Source organism: Sciurus vulgaris (assembly GCF_902686455.1).
Source record: "Sciurus vulgaris genome assembly, chromosome: 1".
In the NCBI taxonomy this organism is placed as follows: Eukaryota; Metazoa; Chordata; class Mammalia; order Rodentia; family Sciuridae; genus Sciurus; species Sciurus vulgaris.
This window is the reverse complement of record NC_136461.1, coordinates 48,014,930-48,035,839: the sequence shown is the minus strand read 5'-3', so window position 1 is coordinate 48,035,839 and position 20,910 is coordinate 48,014,930. Positions and strand designations below refer to the sequence as shown.

Genomic DNA, 20,910 nt, shown 5'->3' with positions numbered 1-20,910 from the left:
TTGGTCTAAATAAGACTAACTGGAATGTGATTGTGATTATGGTTAGGAGTAGAGTTCTAATTAGTTTTATTATATCTTGCTTCGATAAAGGCTGTGATTATAAACTCCATCTACTCAGGGATGGAGATCAGAAAAAGGCATCCCGGGGCTGGGGATATAGCTCAGTTGCAAGCACAAGGCCCTGAGTTCAATCCCCAGCACCGCAAAAAAAAAAAAGAAAGAAAAAGAAAAAGGCATCCCCAAATCCAAAAATTGTCAAAAATTACCTAAGACTATTCAAGGAGTACTTGCTTTGGCAGACAGGACCTCGACAGATACTTGGATTCAGAGGGATGGACAGTCATTATGGTAGTAAGAATATTTTCTGAAGATTTATAGTGTGATAGGCACTTGATCTGCAGTATTTCCTTTAATTCCTATAATGTACTTATTAATCTTCATAACATACCAATTAAGGCTCACAAAGATTATGCACCTCTCCCAAAGATACATATGGCTGAGCCCAACTGGTTTGCAGACAACAGAGCCAGAACTGAAGCCAGATCAGTCTGAGTCTAGAAATCAATATCTTAATTCTTAAAATAGGCAACCACTAATATATTACTTAATTATTCTAGTTCATCTATATCAGTTGTTTAAGAGTTTGATTAGTGTGTGCCCAGATCCACTTGGGCACAGCCCAGTTCCTCCTGCATTTACATGAATGAAAACTAGACAAAGGATTGGATGCATTCACCTACAAAAGGTGTTCCCTACATTCTTCTAGTGGTTGGTGCCACTTAAATGACAGTACTCACCTTAAATGATCAAGTTATTGAAAAAGCTTAAACAGGAGAGTTGGGATGGAGTAGTAAAACAGCCATAGGACTAGGGGATCAGAAAACTTGGTTTCTGGTCTCAGTTCTGTTCTGTCTCTAAAGTGCTACAAGACCATAGAAATTCATCTCATTTCCCTGAGTCTCAGTTCTCCTAGAAATTGAGGGCATTAGAGCAACATCTCTATGATCCTTTCACCTCTGATATTCACTGCTTCTCCAGCAGTAGGGAGAGAAGTTGAGGGTTGACCTCACATTTGGGGGCTTCCAATCATCTATCAGATGCTATACTGAAAGGAGGAGCATTTCCATGAAACCTCATATGCAGCAAAGCCTCTGAAAGTCATTATTTCACATTATCATGATGTGGTCATCACTGTTCCCTTGTCCTTCAGGCTCTGAAGGGCTATTCCTGGAAGGACCAGCAGCTGAAATGGTACTTCTGGGCATTTAAGGGGTGGGGACACTGTACTGGCATGGACTGTTAAAGGAGTAAATATTCCTGTCTTCCCAGTGCCAAGGTGCACTTAAAAATGATAAGAGCCAGCATTTGCACAGCAGCATCTACCATGCTGGCCTGAGACATCTGATATCTTATTTCAGCTTCACAACAAAGGCTTATGGAAGGGATGGTAGCTAATGGGTATTGCATGTGATTACAGAAAATAAAAGGCTTGGTGCATGGACACACAATTTATTTACATGGGAGCTCAGAAACTTTAAAATGGACCCTGCTACTCTCAGTTTTATTTGTAGTATTGGCAGGAGTAATAATTGAAACCAGTAGGAATGAAGAAAACCCTACTATGTTGAGCCTCTTACCAATGGCCTATCTTTCAGGAAGGATAAAAGTCTCATTAAAAATTAGTCTCCAGTCACCTCTCTTATCCCATTCCCTGCCATCCCTTCCTACTGACTCCAGGTCCACCAAGTTCCAGCCAACTTCAACAATTCCTGGATGCTCCACATTCTTCCAAGCTTCCACGTCCTTGCCTGTGCTATTTCTTCTTGCTGTGGAAGCCATTTTCCTACTTTTCCTGGTAAACTATCATTCATATTTTTCAGGCACATCTCAAATGCCACCTCATGAGAATACTTCCTCGATACCATCACCAGGATAGTGCTTCTTGCTCTGTTTCTCCAGAGTGCTGTGGACATCCATAGAATTATCCACCTCTTTCCCCAGTGGACGTGAGATCCCTAAGGAGATGGACCATGTTAAATTCATTCTTGTATCAATTTTGTGTACTCAGCCCAGCATCTAGCATATGGGTGGAGCTCAGTAAGTGTGGCAGTAAGAATGAATGAATGCATGATAGGATGGATTGCAAACTGGAATGGGAGGCTCCAGGTCATTCTCTCTTAGGAAGAAGTTTGACTTGGAAGGGTAAAATAAGGGAGTACAATACTCAGAGGATATGTATTTATATTCAAGTACTGGAAAGACTTGGTTATATACAGGAATGAGAAGGAAGATAAGAGGATGAAGTAAGATCAAAGGCTCAGAATAAAGGGCAGAGGCAAATCCTGGTCCAGAATGTTTACAGGGTAGCCTCCTTTGGGACATGGGAAGTGGTGGTGTGACAAATCCCATATAACCTAGACAAGACTGGGAGTACCCATGGCCAAAGATTCTCCAGCTCTCCCTATACACATTAGGGAAAAAAAAAAAAACAAACAACAAAAAAAAAACTTTACCTATGTCACATGACTCAAAGATGGAGAAGCAGCAAAGCCCCAAGAGCAGCCCTTGAAGGTCAGAATAGTAACAGTGAATTTATAATTCATTCACACCAAAATAAAAAACAAGTCTCACATTTTAAAAAATGAATGAATGTGAATGAATGAATCTGGCTAAATATGTCCAGTTCTGTCTTGAAAATTTAGAACATTTTGTATAAATAACTTGAAAAGAATTTTATAATACCAGCAACTATGGATGGAATCACTGGATTCAGTTTCTCAACATTGGTCATGATCAATATGGTCAGTAGGAATTCTTCATGTGTATTTACTTGAGGAAATTTCCTCCTCTTTCCTTCAATATAGAGCAGCATTACATGAACACTTTCATCCTCTGCTTCTGTTTTCACTTATTCTATTCACAGGAAGAGGAATCACTTAGCTGATCCATGAGACGAAAGAATGGAACATCCACAGGGCCATGCTAACTGGCATGGGGCTGCAGCCCTGAAAGAGTCTGTGCAGGCCTACCATGGATCTCTTCTGGAACCATCCATGCCTAAGAAGATCAAGTGAAGCTGCTTCAGGAAAGCAAAGCAACTTTTGGCCTGCCAATTAGTGGATAAGTCAGTGTCATGGGAGTCTCAAGGCCCAGCCCAGATTCCAGGTAGAGCCAAGAGACCATCATGCTCTGTAACAGTTGACCAAAGCTAATATTGTAGTTTGCTGCAAGTCATTCCATGATTATTCTCTACTTGTTAGACCTCAAAATGGAATAGTGGTGAGTACTGACACATTCATGTTCCCAACACATACTTATTATTGGTCAACATTCTTTACCTACAATTAACCTAGGGACAAAAATAACTAGCTTCAGTTACAGTGGGGTTTATTTCACGTTAAGAAAAGTGAAATCCTCAACCTTCATAAAATAAGTTGTTATAAAATGTTTCCTGTCCTGGAAAAGTCTCTGAGAGATTTGCTGTAGGAATGAGGTTGTACTGCAGCTATTACTCAGTGTGAGGTATAACTTCCTACAGAAGTTCCTTCCTAAGTAGAAGGTATTTGCAAAAGATCATTGTGATCACCTACTACTATGATTTAATTGAAATAATTTGTTGAGACGCCCTTAAGTTTTAGGAACACCTGAAGCCAAGAAGGGATTTATGTTTCAAATTCTCACTCAAGCATATATTTAAGGGCTAGGGATGTAGTTCTGTGGTAGAGTGCTTGCTTAGTATACACAAAGCCCTGGGTTTGATCTTCAGTACTACACACACACACAGGACATGCCAGGTAACTTCCCCCAGTGTCTGATGCCTAAAATATAATCTCACAGGAGAGAAACCAGTTTAGAAAAGGCAGCCTCCCTCCCCTCAAAAACCACCTCCTTCCCTATATGCTTTGTCTTCATTCTTCCTCTTGCAGTTAGTAACGCCTACTTGGGCCTCACATTTGTTCTTTGCCTAGCTTCCCTAATCCCAAATAATGAATGATCTATAAGCTAACATACTGAATCCTTTATATAACCAAACTTTCTCTGTAATGCAAATAATAACTCTACAATTCAGTCATGTTAGACACATGAGTTTTCATAAAGTGGCCTACCCCAATAATACAATGAAGCACTTTTCCCAGGAAGTAAAAAGGCAACTGGGATATGCAGAAAGGGGGCCTGGATAGTCAATTAGCACAGGTGGGATGTTGCTTATCTTCCTAAGGGTCTTTCTTCCTGCTGATCTCCTCCTTCCTGTTTGCCTTTGATAGATGTTTAAGATTAAATAGGTAACTTGGGAATGATTCATGTGAAATTGAAGGTCAAAATTTATTGAATAGACCCTTTTATTGGACTATGGGTAAAAACAAAAACAAAAACTGGGTTTGGGATTTCTCCATCAATTCTGAGCATTAAATCAACTAGTGTAGTTTTGATTGTAAGGAAACTTTTCTATTATACTTTTTAAATCACAAAATTATTTTTCCATATTTTGTACAATATACCAAAAAACCCATCCAAATACCTCCTTGAAAGAAGACATTAGGTAGGAGCATTTCAGCTTTAGAAACTTGCATGTAGTTACTTAGAACATTGTAAATATTCCCCCTGTCCTTGAAATGCACCATATAAATATTGCATTTGATCCTTAACTTACACTTCATAAATAATTTATTTCAAAAATATTCCTCCATAAGACCATCAGTTGCTGAGGTGTTCAGTTTTCGGGGAAAGCATTTATTTACTGCATGAGCTGAGGAGGGCTGGTAAAGACTTGACTAAAAGCTCCACATGGAGCAAATTATGGTAATTGTATTAATGCTCAAATCCATGACGCTCAATGCTCAAATCTGCTAAAAGGTTTTGTGCTGTACTGCCCACATCTTGACGGGCAATGAGGCCACTGGAAATGCTTAACACTTCACAGGGAGACTTCCGAGATTCATTTTTCATAGTTCCAAGAACTGCTGAAGAATGTCTGGAGATGGCTTTCAGAGGAGTTTCTGAAAGTCACAACTGAGAATAAATGTCTACTGCTTCAGGTTCAGATGGAAACTCCAAGTTAAAGTGCCCAGAAATGGAAATCAAAGGAAACTTCCCACAGTTAATTTTGACGAATGGGTGAGTTTTAATTCATGTTCGGTAATATTCTGGTTAATGATGTCTCCTTTGGACATCCATTAAAATCCCATTAACTTAACAGGCAAAATCTAATAAAGTTACCCTGGAAATTTTCTGCTAGATTAACATTATGGACTTTAAATGAATATTTCTGTAGGTGTTGCTCTATTAGCAGAGCTAATATACTAATTAAATATATACCTCATGTAAGATGGGAAAAAAGAAGAGAAAAATGTTTTAAAAAGTCAGAAAAGGAGTTGATTTGGGACCCAAGTTGCTGAAGATTGCTGAAGTCAGTAAGTACCCTCATCACAGCTTTTAAAAGCAAGAAGCACCAACCTCCTGGTACCAGCCATCTCAATCATTAATTTATCCACTTACCAATCAAATAGTAATTTAGCTATAAAAATATATGATGCCTTCTGTTAGTACTGGGAAGACAAATATAAACAAATGAAAATCCTTGTGCCAAAGAGCTCACAGTCCGGTATGGAATCAGGATATGTAAACAGTTAATCAAAGTTTCGTACTATCCTAAAACTATGTCTAACACAATTCCAGAAACTCATGGAAGAACAAGTAACTTGTGTGTGGGGGGGTGCATGCCAATTTTAAAAATCACCTGATTAATTAAAATGTAAGTATGTGTTCCAGTTAAATATTAGTTTCTTCTAGGACCTCACACTAGGAAGGTTTCAGTCCTGACATCACTTGCTGGTTCTATGCAAGGTTAGACAAGGTAAGTCCCTCTGAGCCTCCTATGTGAACAGGCTAACAGTGCTTTGGTCAGTAGTTGTAAGGATTATGTGAGAAGTATGTGGACCCAGAAGGGAATGGAGAATTAGCATTACTCACTCCCTGCTACAGGCACACAACGGACACTAGGTGCAAGTCAGAATGCAAAGTGGTTAGGGCAGGATTTGAGTCATCTAAAACATGAGTTTGTATTCTACTTCCACCCCATGTAAACTGTTTGGACATAGGTGAGGTGTGCTGGCCTTTCCTGAACCTTGGTTTCTTCCGGTGTAAAACAAGACAAAAAGAATAACACTGCTATTAACATGGTTTTGATAATGTAAAAAGGTAATGGTTTTAATGCAATAGGAAATGGTGAGCTATTTTTTTTTTAGTTGTAGGTGGACACTGTACCTTTATTTATCTTATTTTTATGTGGTGTTGGATCAAACCCAGTGCCTCACGCACATTAAGTAAGTGCTCTATCACTGAGCTATAACTCGACCCCCATGGTAAACTATGTCTTTTAAATTGCTACCATTAATTATCAGACAAGACAGTAAAGGTAGAGCAACATTATGAGACTTGTCTGAGTTAACACTATTGGTATCTAGCTGCCAGGTTCAGTGTGTTAGCCCCAATTTGCCTATATTCCCTTCATTTTAGGCCATAAAGCCCTTCCTCTGGCTGGGGTCTAACGGTTCTTCATCAAGGTTAGGAGCTCATGAGAGCCTTCAGAGACCCAGGTTGAGAACTTAGGATTCAGAGGCCCTTTTTAGTCACTAAAGCATCAGTGCCCAGATATGATTGACTGGATTGTGACCTCAAATTCATAAGTTGAAAGCCCTAAGCCCTGATGTGACGACATTTAGAAACAGGGCCCATAAGATGATAACTGAGGTTAAATGAGGTCATAAGAGGGGGGCCCTGATCCAACAAAATTAGCATCCTTATGAGAAAAGACATCAGAGCTCATTCCCCTACCCCCCTATACAGAAAGGACACATGGTACATAGGGAGATGGCAACCACCTACAAGCCAAGAGAACTCAGAATGAAACCCACTATGTTAGCACCTTTATTTTAGACTTCCCAGACTCCAGAAGTGTGAGAATTAAGTTTCTGTTGTTTAAGTCACCAAGGTTATGGTATTTTGCTATGGTAGTCCCAGCAGATCTCTTTGCTGCACTCTCTCTTAACTCTTGCCATCTATTGGTCCAAATTATTGTACTTATGTCATGCACATTCAGTCAACAGATTCTTATCAACATCTTCTATGCCCTCACACTGAGGAGTCAGGTAGATACAGTTTATGTTCTCCAGTGGCTTGGCATCCTCTTTGGGTGTTCAGTCTCCTTGTTGGGAGTGAAGCACAGTTTAAACTACTAGTCTGGTTGGCAGGAGTCCTGACACACCACATGATGGACAATTCCTCCAGACACCAGAAAGGCAAAAGTTTGGCCCTATTTCTGAGCTGCTTTCCAAGTTTCTGGCTCCAAATGATATCAACATCGAGCACTTTAAGACCAACTACCATATGATTTAAATTACTGATACTTTATTATGCTCTGTGAAGTTGCACCAACTGATCACACTACAACCCTACTATACTCCCTCCCCAGTCCAGGCATAGACACTCTTCTGTCTAGCTCAAGTTGGCTCTGGGTACTGAATATTAGGCTGCTGCCTAATCCCAGTGGAGGCCAGTCATACAGCTGCATTCATTCCCTTAGTGTGTCCCAAGGAAGAATTAGACCCTGCATCTTAATAGTGGGTAAGGAGCTGGACCTCAGTTTTCCCATCTGTGGGAATCATGGGAATCATGAAACAAATAGATTTGTGGGGGCCAAGCAAGGTAATGTACATAAATCACCTAGCAACAGGAATGTAACTGGTGACTAATGATTACTTCTTTGCTGCCCTTATCTTCCCTTAACACAAGCACCTTCCCCTTTTTATCACCTCAGATCCTATGATGGTTTCAACAAAGCCACAGAAATCCAGCAGAGCTCTTTCTGTACACCTCCCTGGCTCTATTTTTTTCTATAGATGTAGCTTTCATTGGCTGAATAGATCACAGGCAATACACCAGGATTAGCAGGGTAGGTGTTACTCGTATCCTTTGTTTCTACTCTATGTACTTGAACTTTCCAAGAGCAGACCTGGGATTGTACCAGAGATAGGTAAATTGAACTGAAATAACTGACTCAGTTAAGGAGGTGATCAGAAATTGTAGCAGATACCACTAGTTGTTTGTCAACTCTCAAGATTTAGTGGTCACATAGATGGACATATCCAGTCAATCACTACATTTTCCAGTCACTTCTGCAGTCTGCTGGAACCTTCTGAATGGTCAACAGGAAGTGGTTAGATATGAAGTTATGCTGTCCTCAGAAGCCTGTACATAATTCCTCTGGTCTCTGTTCTTCCTTCTCACTGGCTCGGAATGGATGAGAGCTGAAGCAGTTAGCTTGGACCTACTCTTGGAGGTCCTGCTTGGACAATGGCAGAACTGCACTAATAGCTACTTACCTCTACTCTATTAAACAAGAGGGAAATAACCTCCTATCTTTTTTAGCCTTATTGTTATAATATTCTAGCCTGCATGCTAAATAATTTATAACTATTTCTATTGAAGTAGGTATAATTGCTTACCTGATGACAGCTTACTAGAATTGTTAAGTAGTAACTGTAATTACTACCTACTAACTGTGAAATGACCTTGTAAACTTTAAACTTTAAAATATCAACTATCATTACCATGTATCTAGGTGAAATTTTTTCACCAGGCAAACACATCTGAGTCACTCACACCTGTACCATCCAGTTATTGGCACAAAGAACTTGGGAGTCTGGGACTCAAAGACCTTACTCAGAAAGTGCTGGTTCACATTCTATTTTCTTTTTTTTTTTCTTTTTTTTTACTAATTTGCCGAATTTTGATCTTTTCAATAGATTGCCTGGTCCCTTGAACCTAAGTTGCAACTATTTTTCTACTACTGCCTAGAAATGATCCACAGACAACCCTTTGATTATGCTTTTCCCTGTTATTCCATGCAAAGACTATCCTCAGTTCAGCCCACTTCTAATTTCAAGCAGATTTTCATAGTATGAATCTCCACTGGGTTCATGCAAGTCCTAAGATAAGGGCCTACAGTCATGACCTACCCAACATAACTGTCTCAGTTTAGAAAATTCAGTCTTAAAAAAAACTGAGCTGATTTCCTACATTATAATTCAAACAAAAATAAACCCAAACAAAAAACAAAACTTCCCCAATATTCTCTCATATACATACAAATGGCCATTTTCTAAATTTTCTATTCTTTTACCTATTTTGTTGTAATTATCAGCAACAAAGTCTTCCAAACCAATCATCTCCCAGAAACTGTCATCCCAACCTTTCTCAGCTGAGTATGTCCATTTGCACACCAAGGAGCAGAGAGACCTAGGAAAATGGGAGAAAAATAAAACCAGTAATATGAATTAGGTTTGCTTCGTATTTTGCCATATACCTGCCTAGCTAGCTGCAGTAGTACTGAGAAAGTGAAGCCAAAGGAATTATGCATCCCAGTTTAAACCAGTGGTCTCCATGTATACCTGTTAATTACCAGTAGCTCTTCTTTCACTTTCAGAAGTCTCAGCCTGACATTTGGATGCTGATGGAACAAATTACTTCTATGAATATTTGCATTTATATTTATATGACATTTGTGAGAAAAGTAGAAATTATAACACTGATTAGCTATTTGATTAAACTGAATTATTATACTTTAGAAATGACATTGGTGGCTGTCATTAAATATTGCTTATTATTTAGAGATACATATTAAAATATTTTTGTGTCAGATGATGTGATATTTTGGTTTTATCTCAAAAGAACACAGGAAAGACAGTGAATGGCACTGTGAATAGGACAGGATAGTCTGGCGTCGTCAGTCACTGGGGCTGAGTAATGGGTTGATGGGTGTCATTGTACTACTGTGTCCACTTTTGAACCTGTTCAAAATTTTCTGTAATGAAAATGTTTTTAAAAAGTGCCTCATATACAATAACAGGTATTGACACTCTAGCCTAAAAGCATTTTTAATAGAAGGAAAACTTGAGTACTGAATGTTTTCCTTTTTAGCTTAATTTCTCATCAAGTCACCGTTACTTAATATTTTACATTCCATCATAAAAGATCATTTGGATCTCTCTGGAATAAAAGGCATGCTCTTGCACACTTCTGTGCCTCTGACCTAACTCCAGCAGTTTGGTATATTCTTCCCAGTTCTTCTCCCTGCTGTTTCTTACTTTAGCCTAGGCTGTGACTCCAGTTTGATATTCCTTTCTGAGCTTCCACAGCATGGAGTATATCTTATATTATCCCCTTTATCACACTGTGTAATTAACTGCTTCTTTATATATCTTCCTTATAAACCCTAACATTCCAATCTGTTCTCCATATTTCATACAGAGCAAACTTTATAAAATGTTACATCAACCCCTAATTAAACACCTTCAGTTGACCCATCATGGAAAGGCTACACCCACCTACCCTTGATCCTACCCTTGCTTTCTTTATTCTGCCATAGTAATCATCTGAAGTTTTGTTTAGTTGGCCTCAATTCCTCACTTCCCTTTGCTTCCTGGGATGATCTTCTCTATTATGCATCTAACTCCTAGTTAGCTTTACAAGCCAGCTAAGATTTTCCCTTTTCCTGTGGAGGATATTCTGATCCAAGCCCCTCCTCCAAGTGCCAAATTGGATATACCATCATCTTATATCTACCAACGTAATTGCCTTTGCCTGATCATTGCTCCGTCTCTCCCAGTAAACAGCAACTCCTTTAGTGCAAAACCAGTCCTACTCATCTCAGTATTACCAGAACAGAGTCCACACAGGCACATGTTGAGCCACAATGAATAGCGACTGAATGGAAGCATTAAATGAATATGGTTTGTCCTCCTCACTACAGGTAAATGGCAACTAGGTGGAAGCCACAGTCATACAGTTTTAAAAATAAACCAAAGCTATTTCAGGGCCAATAGTCTAGACACATCTCATTCAGGCATTCACACAGTGCACCCACTCACTTACTACTCAATATTCAGTTGCTATGATCCTGGCACTCACTATGTTAGACTCTAGGGATGAGTGGTATGCAAAAGGTCCTCTGCTCTCACAGAAGCTGAAAGTTTAATTGAGGAGACAGACATTACCAAACAATCACACTTAAAACCTTATACTAACAAATAACCATAGATGTTCTAGAGGACATAAAGGAAGAAATAAGAGCCTTTTGCAGGAGAATCTGCTGTAATCTGGTGGTGGGGTTGAGATGGTGGGGTGGTAGGGGAGAAGCTCCAGGAAGGTTCCACAGAGGGAGTGACATTTACTAAGGTCTAAATCGAAAGCAATAAAATGATATTTGTCATTAATGATTTTTTTCAAAAGGGCATACACATTGAGCTGTGCTTAATGGCACTCACATATTAAAGGGAGTTAAGAGAATACCATTTATATGTATTAGAAACCATGTATACATTATATTTAACATATAATTTCACATGTATGTACACAGATATATATGTATATATTTTATATACATATATGAATGATTATTTAAGCAGCACCATTTTTCCCCAATGTATGGAAATGGCAATCCCATGCAGCCTGCTCTGAAGAATACACAGTAGCTAACACTTCCCCAAACACTGTCTGAAATTCCAACGTTTTCGGAACTATGGTAGTCATGGGGAAGAGCAAAACTTTGATAGTGTAGAAAGATTATTTCCAATGACCTAAGCACACTGGACAACTCCTTACTCCCTAAATGCTTTCTGTACCTCTACTTTGACTGTTCTTCCATCTTAATTATTGTTCCTCATCTTTGTCTACTTGGCAAAATCCAAGTCATCTTTATGAAACAGTTCCAATGTTACACCTCTTGTGAATGTTTCCCCACTTTCTCTAAGCCAAACTCTGTCCTTTGAGGCACCAATGTAAGTTGGAAATACTGCACTGTTGTTCTTAACAGCTGAGGGACCATATCTTCATACCTTCATATTTCTACATCCTTTACCATGTATCTATCAGAATGTATCTCCTTCTCCTGTTTCCTAAGCTGTGGAAAAGGCCTTCTTCCTTACCTCTGGACTGGTTTCTGACTTCTGACTGGATTTAACCAAAGGAATGAGGCAGAAAGAACTGCATGCCATTCCTAGTCTAGGCCTCAAGAGGCTTTATGAATTGTTGCTTCATCTCTTGGATCTCTGATGCTGCCATGAGAGGATCATGCTGGGCGAGACCATTGGTCCCATGAGGAGGATATGAAACACATGGAGCACAGCCATGACCACTTGGGTTCAATCTGGATAAGAGAGCCCTATGTAGTCTTGTATCAACTTGGAGTAGGCAACAAAACCCCAGTGAGTCCAGCTGAAATCCAAAGAACGACCCATCACAGCACAGACTAAATAAGTTGTCCATAAGCCATATAAGTTATTTTGGGGTTAAACTAGTGAGCAGGGGTTGTGGTTTGCAACCAAAATAGAGTTAGTACTTCACAACATAAGTAAATGAGTCCAAGTAGATTTTCTCCCCCAGGGAGGGGAAGAGTAGAAATGTCTCATTTCTTATGGCTAGAATAATCATCTAGAGAGTATTCTGGAGAGAGGATGACTGAGTCTAAGAGGCAGAAAGTGTTATGTCTACGGATGCCTCTGGAAACTCCAGCGTCCTTACAGGTTACTCAAATATGATTAAGGTCCATTTCATTTGTGTCTCTAAATTAAACTGGAAATCATGAATGTGCTTTTAGTGGCTGAACTGGCAAAGTTAAGAGAATGCATCTCAGGCAATAGGTTCTCCAGAAATCTCTAGGAGACAGAGAAAAGTATAGGACTTTGTTTTTCTTGTTAGTGAGTAAAGACAAGGTACTAGTAACAGAAGAAAAATTTGCCTCCTCCTGAGCTTTGGTTAAGACCAGGCTTTGACGTTCACCGAAGTATTCTGGTAAATTGCCTTCCCAAGACAGCTATTCACCTTCAGGTAAGCTCTGCCTGCCAGTCCATCCTGGCATCTCCCCCTAGGAGCTTTGTAGTATTAAATTAGAGATAGAAGCTTCAGAGAGTCAGGGGCTGTACTGGCAGATTGAGGTGCTTCCAAGATCAGAGGGCAGATAAGAGCTCTACCTCTGCCAGGTACTTCTAGAGGACAAAAGGTACCACTCATGACTGGTCAGCCAGAAGGTCACAACAGGAAGTGCTTACTTTCCTCCTCTTTCAGATTTGTTAATGCCAAACAGACCCTAAAAACATATGGGAGGGCCAAAACATAGAGATCCATGATCAGGCAAAACAAAAACAATACCTAACTTAGGGAGAGGAGTTCCCCTGAGTGAAGATACTGTAAGAGTCAGGAACCACTGAAGTAAAAATGATGAAAATACTGGAAGAAAACATCAGGGATGAAAGTTATGAGAAACCAGGAGAAGAATGCAAGAAAGACTTTTTGGAACTAAAAACACAGGTTTTGAATTTAAATTTTAAAACTAACATCTCTGCAGAAGAACTGAAAAAAAAAATCACTGGCACTGATGAAAATTAACTCAATGTTCTGGAAGACTAAGAGAATGAAATACCTTCTACAAATAGCAAAGACATAACAGATGAAATATCGAGAGAAGAGATCAAAGGCTTGTGGGACAGATCCAGCATCCTAATGTGAGAATAACAGGAATTCTGAGGGTTTTTTAAAAAAGAAAAAGAAACAAGAAGAACAGGACAGATGAGGGAGATATTCTAAGTAAATGAATACAGCACTTGGTATTTTATTACACTGAGCTAAAGTAAGACTTAAGCTTGCAGATTAAAAGTCTCATTAAGTCCAGGAAGCAAATCAAGGAAATATTTGAATGTCAAGAGTCAACAGAAAATTATACAAGTTTCCAGACAGAAAGAAAGAATAAGTACTTGCAAAGGCAAGGGACTCAGACTAACTAAGGAATTCTCATCTATGACTCTGGAATGTAGAAGACATCAGAATAAAGTACAGACCATTAAGAAAAACTGACTCAAGAATTCTATACCCAGACAAAATATTATTCAGTTGTCAGAGAAAACAAAAACATTTTCAACATGCAAGAATTTAAGTAAACTTCTGACATATACTCTCTGAAGATAATTCTTTTTTTTCTTATTTTTTTTATTTTTTACAGATTGCATTTTGATTCATTGTACACAAATGGGGTACATCATTTTGTTTCTATGGTTGTACATGATGTAAATTCATACCATTCATGTAATCATACATGTACATAAGGTAAAGATGTCTGTCTCATTTCATGATTTTCATACCCCCCTATCATTTCCTTCTACATAATCTAAAGTTCCTCCATTCTTCTCTCACTCCTTACCTTCCACCCCCATTGTAGATCATCCTCCACTTATCAGGGAAAACATTTGACCCTTGGTTTTTTTGGGATTGGCTTATTTCACTTAGCATTTTATTCTCCAATTCCATCCAATTATCTGCAAATGCCATAATATTATTCTTCTAATGACTGAGTAATAGTCCATTGTGTATATATACCACAGTTTCTTAATCACAATTCTTGAGAAGGAACACGGCCTAATATCAATTAATTCAGAGTAGCTATCTCAACATAAGGGAATTCAAAGACTGGAGAAAGCAGTGGACATGAATGCATATTCATATTCATTCATTCTCTTTCTGTCATACATGTATGTGTCTACTGTACATTGAATACAAGTGTATATGCATGCATGTTCATATACATATATGCTTGAACTCATACATAGGTACAAGTGTGTATCTACATATATGCATATACACATATTTAAATCTAAATGGATAATGATAAAATATAAGCAGGATTTATACTATTGAGAATTTTTGAAGTATAACCGACCTGGTATAATATAAAAAATAATATAAATATATAATATAAAAAAAAAAAGTCTGGAAATAAAAAATACTCAGTAAAACCTCAAAGTCTGAGTCAAGGTAAGGGGTATTTCTTCGTCTGTTTTATGTTGCTATATGAGAATACAATAGACCAGATAATTTATAGAGAAAAAATTTATTTCTCACAGTCTAGAAGCTGGGAAATCCAATATCAAGGTGCAAGCACCTGGTGAGAGCCCGCTTGCATTATCCCATGGCAGAAGACAAAAGTGCAAGAGAACATGAGAGAGTAAGGAAGGGAACAAACAGGACAGAGCTTGTTTTTATAAGCCCATTTTTACAACAGAAACCCACTGCTGACATCACAACATTAATCTATCATAAAGGCAGAGCCTGTATAATCAAATTATCTCTTATTAGGCTTTGTCTCCCAATACCTTTGCTTAGGGAATTTAGTTTTCAACACATGAACTTTAAGGGATACAGTCAAATCACAACACAGCATATAGAAAAAGTAACTTTGGATACATGTGTATGTTTGGGCAGGCCATAAGCTTAATGTTGGTTATAAGAAATGATAAACACTCACTAATGGAAACAAAATTTTATTTGAAACTCAAAATAAAAGGGACAAAGAAATCAAGGGAAAATTCACATGCCAGTGAAACTAAACTAATCAAAAAGGAAAACAAGTAGGAAAGTGATATGATATAAATAGAAAACAAAAATAAAAGGGTATAAAGTCCATTATTTCAAAAGGTAAGTGGGCTGAATTTCACAAATGGCTAAAAATAAGAATGATCATAATGGGTTAAAACTAAGTTATATTTTGTTTATGATACAGAGTTTTAATGTGAAAGTTTCTTTAAAAAGGGTGTACAAAGAAACAGTGAAAACAAAAATTTTAAAATGTGACAATATAAATATCAAAGTAGCCTGCAAGATCAAAAAATATTATATAAGATAAGAATATCAGATAATGACAAAATGCTCAACTCAGGAAGAATACTACCATTCATAAAAATTTATGAACCAAACAATATAGTGTGAAATATAAACCAAGAGCCTCTGGAAATAAATAAAACCCTTGAAAAAACACAAGTCTACTTAAAGATTTTCTCCTATATTCAGAATTTGATGTGAACCATAAGAATAGTTTTCAACAGACGAATATTATAGGTATATATACATACAGGAGAAGGAAGAGAAAGAATGTTTTATAAGAAGAGACTAATGGCTTAAGTGGTATTTAAAAAGAAATTCAGGATTTTAAAAGCTTTTATTGGAAGAAGAGGAAGCCTGAAAATTAATAACCTAAGCAGCCAACTTTGGAAATTATAAAAATAGTAAAAGATTAAACTGAATAGAAGATTTAAAAGGAGTAATAAAGATTAAAACAGATGAAAAAACACAAAATGGAAGGTAAAATGCAGTTAATTAACAGAGAACATGGTTCCACAAACAGACAAATGAAATAGTGAAACTTCTGGCAAAATTGAGAAAGGGAGAGATGAAAAGGAAAAAATGACAAATGTTATAAATTGAAAATGGGGGCCATAACCACAGATAATGCAGACATTAATAGAAAATAAAAGGATAACATGAAACTTATGATAGTAAATCAGAAACTTAGATGGATGGACAATTTACTAGAAAAGAAGAATTTACCAAACAGACTTGAGAAAACCTTAATAAATTTATGACCTTTAAAGAAATCAAATAAAACTTTAAGACCAGATGGCTGTACTAGAAAGTCCTAACAGACATTCAAAGAACAAATCACTTTTAAAGTATTTAGGAATCTAGAAAAAGAAATGCTCCCCACTTTATTTATAAGGCTGGGATAACATACAATGAAAACTGAACCAGGACAGCATGAGAAACAAACAAACAAAGGAAAAAAAAAAAAACAGGCCACTCTCACATGATCAATTCAGCTTAAAAGCTACAAATTTAATTTTTAAAATGTGAAAAAAATACATCATGAGCAATGTGCAAGGATGTTTTGGTAATAGAAGATACATGAATCTATGTCACCCCAGTATTTTAATAAAGGAGAGAAAAATGAGCAGCACTCATTGAAGAATGCAAACTATTTGGTGAGGTTAAACACATCAAGATAATCATCCTGACTGAGGTACAGAAGCTTCTGCCTATGGCCGTGATGCAAGAACAGACTGCATTTTACCCCAGTTCTAGAAGAGGAACTGAGATCTGTGAAGTGACTGCAAGGAGACAAGGAAGCCAGTGAGGTGAGTCCCAGATCCCTAGGCTTTCTGGTTGGAGATGCATGCCAGACCACAGCCAGACAGAGACCCCAAGGAAAGCTGTGGGGGCACAGGCTTCCAAAGAGGAGATAGCTATATAGAACAAGAGCTCCCAAAATCTGCACCAGTCCCCTTCAATCTTTGTTGGATTATTCAGACACACAAGTATAGGGAAATCCCATGAGGTCGGACAAAGAGTGACCAGAAGGCTGTGAGTTGATAGTTCTGAGTTCACAAAAGGCTGGGAATCCCTGAGTTGTAAGAACTGAAGAGCAAAGTCCTCAATAGCACTTGGGGTCTTCAAAAGAGAGCCCAGAAGACTTACAGAAGTGTGGCTGAACGGTCTGTGTGAGGGCGCCCAGGTCTGCTCCAACAGTGCAAAAAGCTGCCTCCACAGGATGAGACCAAACCCAAAGTACATTAACAGCTTGCCAGAAAAAGATAGCTCAATATTTCTTAAAGGAAGACAGTAACATGAAGACCCTCACAAATATGAACCTGGAAAGGTGAGCATCAAACAGAAAATAACTGAAGAGACAATGGCATTCTTTTTCTCAATTTGATAAAAGCCATCAATCCATAAAGCCAAGTTCAGTGACACAAAGAAAGTCACACTGAGACATATTATAATCAAACTGGTTTTTTTAATTTAAAAAAGGAAAAGAAAATCATAAAAATGGGTAAAAAAGACACAATCGAGAGAAAGAGACAAAACCAAAAAGTTCAAAAACTTTTCACCAGAAGCAAAGCCAGTTGGAAGAAAATGGAATGACATCTTTACTATGCTGAACAATTAAAAAAATCAATCTAGAATTCTGTACTGAGAAAAAGTGTTTTTGAACAAAGTGTGTGAAGTAGAAACTTTTCCAGATAAATACCCAGATAATTCACTTCCAAGAAACTTACACTACAAAGAAATGTTAAAGGAAGTTCTTCAGAAAGGAGAAAAGACTAGAAATGTGACTAGAAATGTGAGCACACACAATGGAATGCAGAGTGTCAGAGGTGGTAAATAAGTGAGTGAATATAAGAGACACAAATTTTTAATTTTTAAACTTCTTTAAAAGATAACCTACTTGAAATCTTCATCTTTTACAAACCTGATAAAACAACCAATGGGTTTTGGGATTTAAAGCATACATATAAACAAAACCTGACTAAAAGAGCACAAGTGACATGAATACATAAAAATAAATTGTATGTGATGGGGTATAAAAATTATTTTAAGGTAGACTGTGATAAGTTAAATATGCACATTGTAAATCCTAGAGGAACAAACAAAAATGTGGCAAAGTAAACCATTTGGAGATAAAATGGTCTACTAGAAAAAATTTAAGTAATCTGGAGAAGGTAGGAAAAGAGAAAAATTACACAGAATATATGGAATAAATAAAAAGGAAATAGCAAGAGGGTGAATTAAAAGCTAACTATTAAATGCAAATGGCCCAGCCTGGCCTATTATCCTGGATACTTGGGAGACTGAGTCAGGAAGATCTCAAGTTCAAGGCTGGCCTGGTAAACTTGGTGAGACCTTGTCTCAAAATACAAAAAAAATTAATAAATAAAAAGGGCTGGGAATGTAACTCACTAGTGGGTTTAATCCTCAGTACAGCTGATATGGAAGAGATGAGGCTGGACACCCAAGGAATTTTCAGGAAGCAGGTTTATTTAAGCTGCAGAGGTCCAGAGGGACTAATGCCTAAAAATCTCTAGATGGTGGGTCTGGAAATTCTTTTAGATTTATACTCAGTGGGGTGGTTACATTTCAGTGGGAGTGAGTGGGAAAATAAGAGTTATTCTTTGTTCCATATTCTTAGGCTAGACATAGGTTTCACATGTTTTGTCTGCAAACCTGGCATTTACAAGAAAGGAAGCGTCAAACCACACTGAAAACTCTGTAGAAATCCTGTTGATACCTGTTGACATTTTTTTGTAAAAATCTTTCTGATAAGAAGAGAAGCTTAATGATGTCAAGGGTCTTTTGGGTGGGGGTACCTGGTCTGCTTTACAGTTAAATAAAAAAAAAAAAAAAATCCAATGTAAAGCCAAAGATCATAAAGCTAGATAAAAGTTTAAAATAAACCCAACTATATACTATTTGAAAGAAACGTATGTTAAATATAAAAACACAACAGATTTAAGAGTAAAAGGATGAAAAAAGGACACACTATATAAATACTAACATCAGAAAAGCGGAAAGGGCTATATTAATATCAGACAAAGCACACTTCAAAACAAAATAGCAGGAATAAAGGGATACATCACATAATGATATAAGGCATGAGTCACCAAGAAGTTAAAGAAGAAATTCTAATTTTTTAGAATGGCAATTTGAACTCAGCTAAGGTTATTTTTTCTTTGTTTTGACCCAGAACTAGCAAACATGCAGTGCAAAACTACCCAAAACCAAGAATTCATGATGGTATCACTGGGTGTGGCTACTAAAGTCACCCATGTCTTATATAGAGGTTTGCTTGAAATTCAGTAGTCTAGCAGACCATGTTGACAAAAGGATGTGGCAGATAAGAGGAGTCCAAAACTGTGGGCTTGTGTATATGAGTGAGGAAGGCCAGGAAGCCTGAAAGATCTACCTCATTAAAGTGTCATTATTTTGTTTCATTGCCTGATGTTCCATCTGGCCTTTTGGAAATTTTAGTATACCAGGTCTGACCATAACCTCCCACAGAAGAGACCCTAACTGCCTTATTCAACCCGTTTTCCCTGGTCCAAGGCACACTTATTCTCTGGAAAATTTGTAGAGTTCAATGCATGTTTATTAGTGGATGAATGAAAACCTGTGGATCTCAGGTATAGAAGGAAGCTTTCAGGTTCCTAATCACTTTTTAACAACTTGTATTATAAGGCCTGAATCTTCAGCTACTACAAAGTTGATTGACTAAGGATCCAAACTCAAAGAGCATAGGGTACAAAGCCCAGGTAAGGGTAGGGGTAGCTTCCCAGAAGTAGAAAGTAAGGATCTGCCCTTTTGCAGGCCAGTTCTCAGGCCCCTTTCTCCAACACAGCTCTTAAGAGTTTTGGCTTCAGAGATTTATACAATGAGAGTTTGTTTTGGGGGAATCTGATCACAGCCCCTACCAGAAAAAAAAAAAAAAAAAAAAAGTGTAAAGCTATTGTGAGAACAGAAAGTATAGGAAAAAGTGATCCAGTCAGGTCACTCTATCCTGAATAGGATTAAAAGGAGGGAATTTTAATGCCTCATTTTTGATAATCAATACACGGTAACTAATATAATTATTACCATCTTTATTTTTTAAAAAGCATTTATTCAGAATATATTTATGAACATATCAGAATTTTCCTTGGCAGGTAAAAGCCTGAAAACAAACAAACAAACAAAGTGAAAGGGTCACGAAGATCCCAGCCATATGAAGAGAACATAAGGCAGACTTAGCAGGAACAAGAGGAACTTGTGACTCTCCTGTTTATCCAGAGCAAGGCACACATCAAAAGCACAAGTCTGCTGAGTTCCAAGGCTTGATCATGCCCATGTATTTCTCCAACAAGACTTGATGAAAACGAAGTCGGCGCTGCTGCATTATTTATACACAGCTCACGGCATTGACATTGCCAAGCCCCCACTTTCAAGGGAAACCTTTTGTTCTCTGCTTGAGGAATGCAGAACCTGGAGAGTCTCAACTGAACAAGCTAGTGAACAACAGAATAATTAGAGCTGAGAGTGGGGATAAATTACCAAAATATTCCTGGCTGTGGCCTTTGGTACATCGCAGGCCTATGATGGCTCTGTTTTTCCATGCCATGCAAGAGCCTGTATTACCAGCACTGAAGATTCAGCTCATGGGGAGATACAATGACTGGGACTGGATTGCTAATTGCATCAACAAAGAAACTAAGAGGGCCT

At 37.8% G+C, this 20,910-nt stretch overlaps 1 protein-coding gene across 14 annotated transcripts in view; it reads right to left on the bottom strand.

The window, feature by feature from the left end:
* Nucleotides 1–20,910, bottom strand: part of FGGY (FGGY carbohydrate kinase domain containing) — a 411,751-nt gene that overhangs the window by 257,558 nt on the left and 133,283 nt on the right. For all 14 annotated transcript variants that reach the window (XR_013757719.1, XR_013757720.1, XM_079103863.1 and 11 more), the window contains one exon: nt 9,182–9,297. Coding sequence is in view for 12 of the 14 variants with exons in the window: in XM_079103863.1 (XP_078959989.1) it covers nt 9,182–9,297 (116 nt within the window). In the remaining 2 variants the exon portion in view is untranslated. The remainder of the gene's footprint in view (nt 1–9,181; nt 9,298–20,910) is intronic.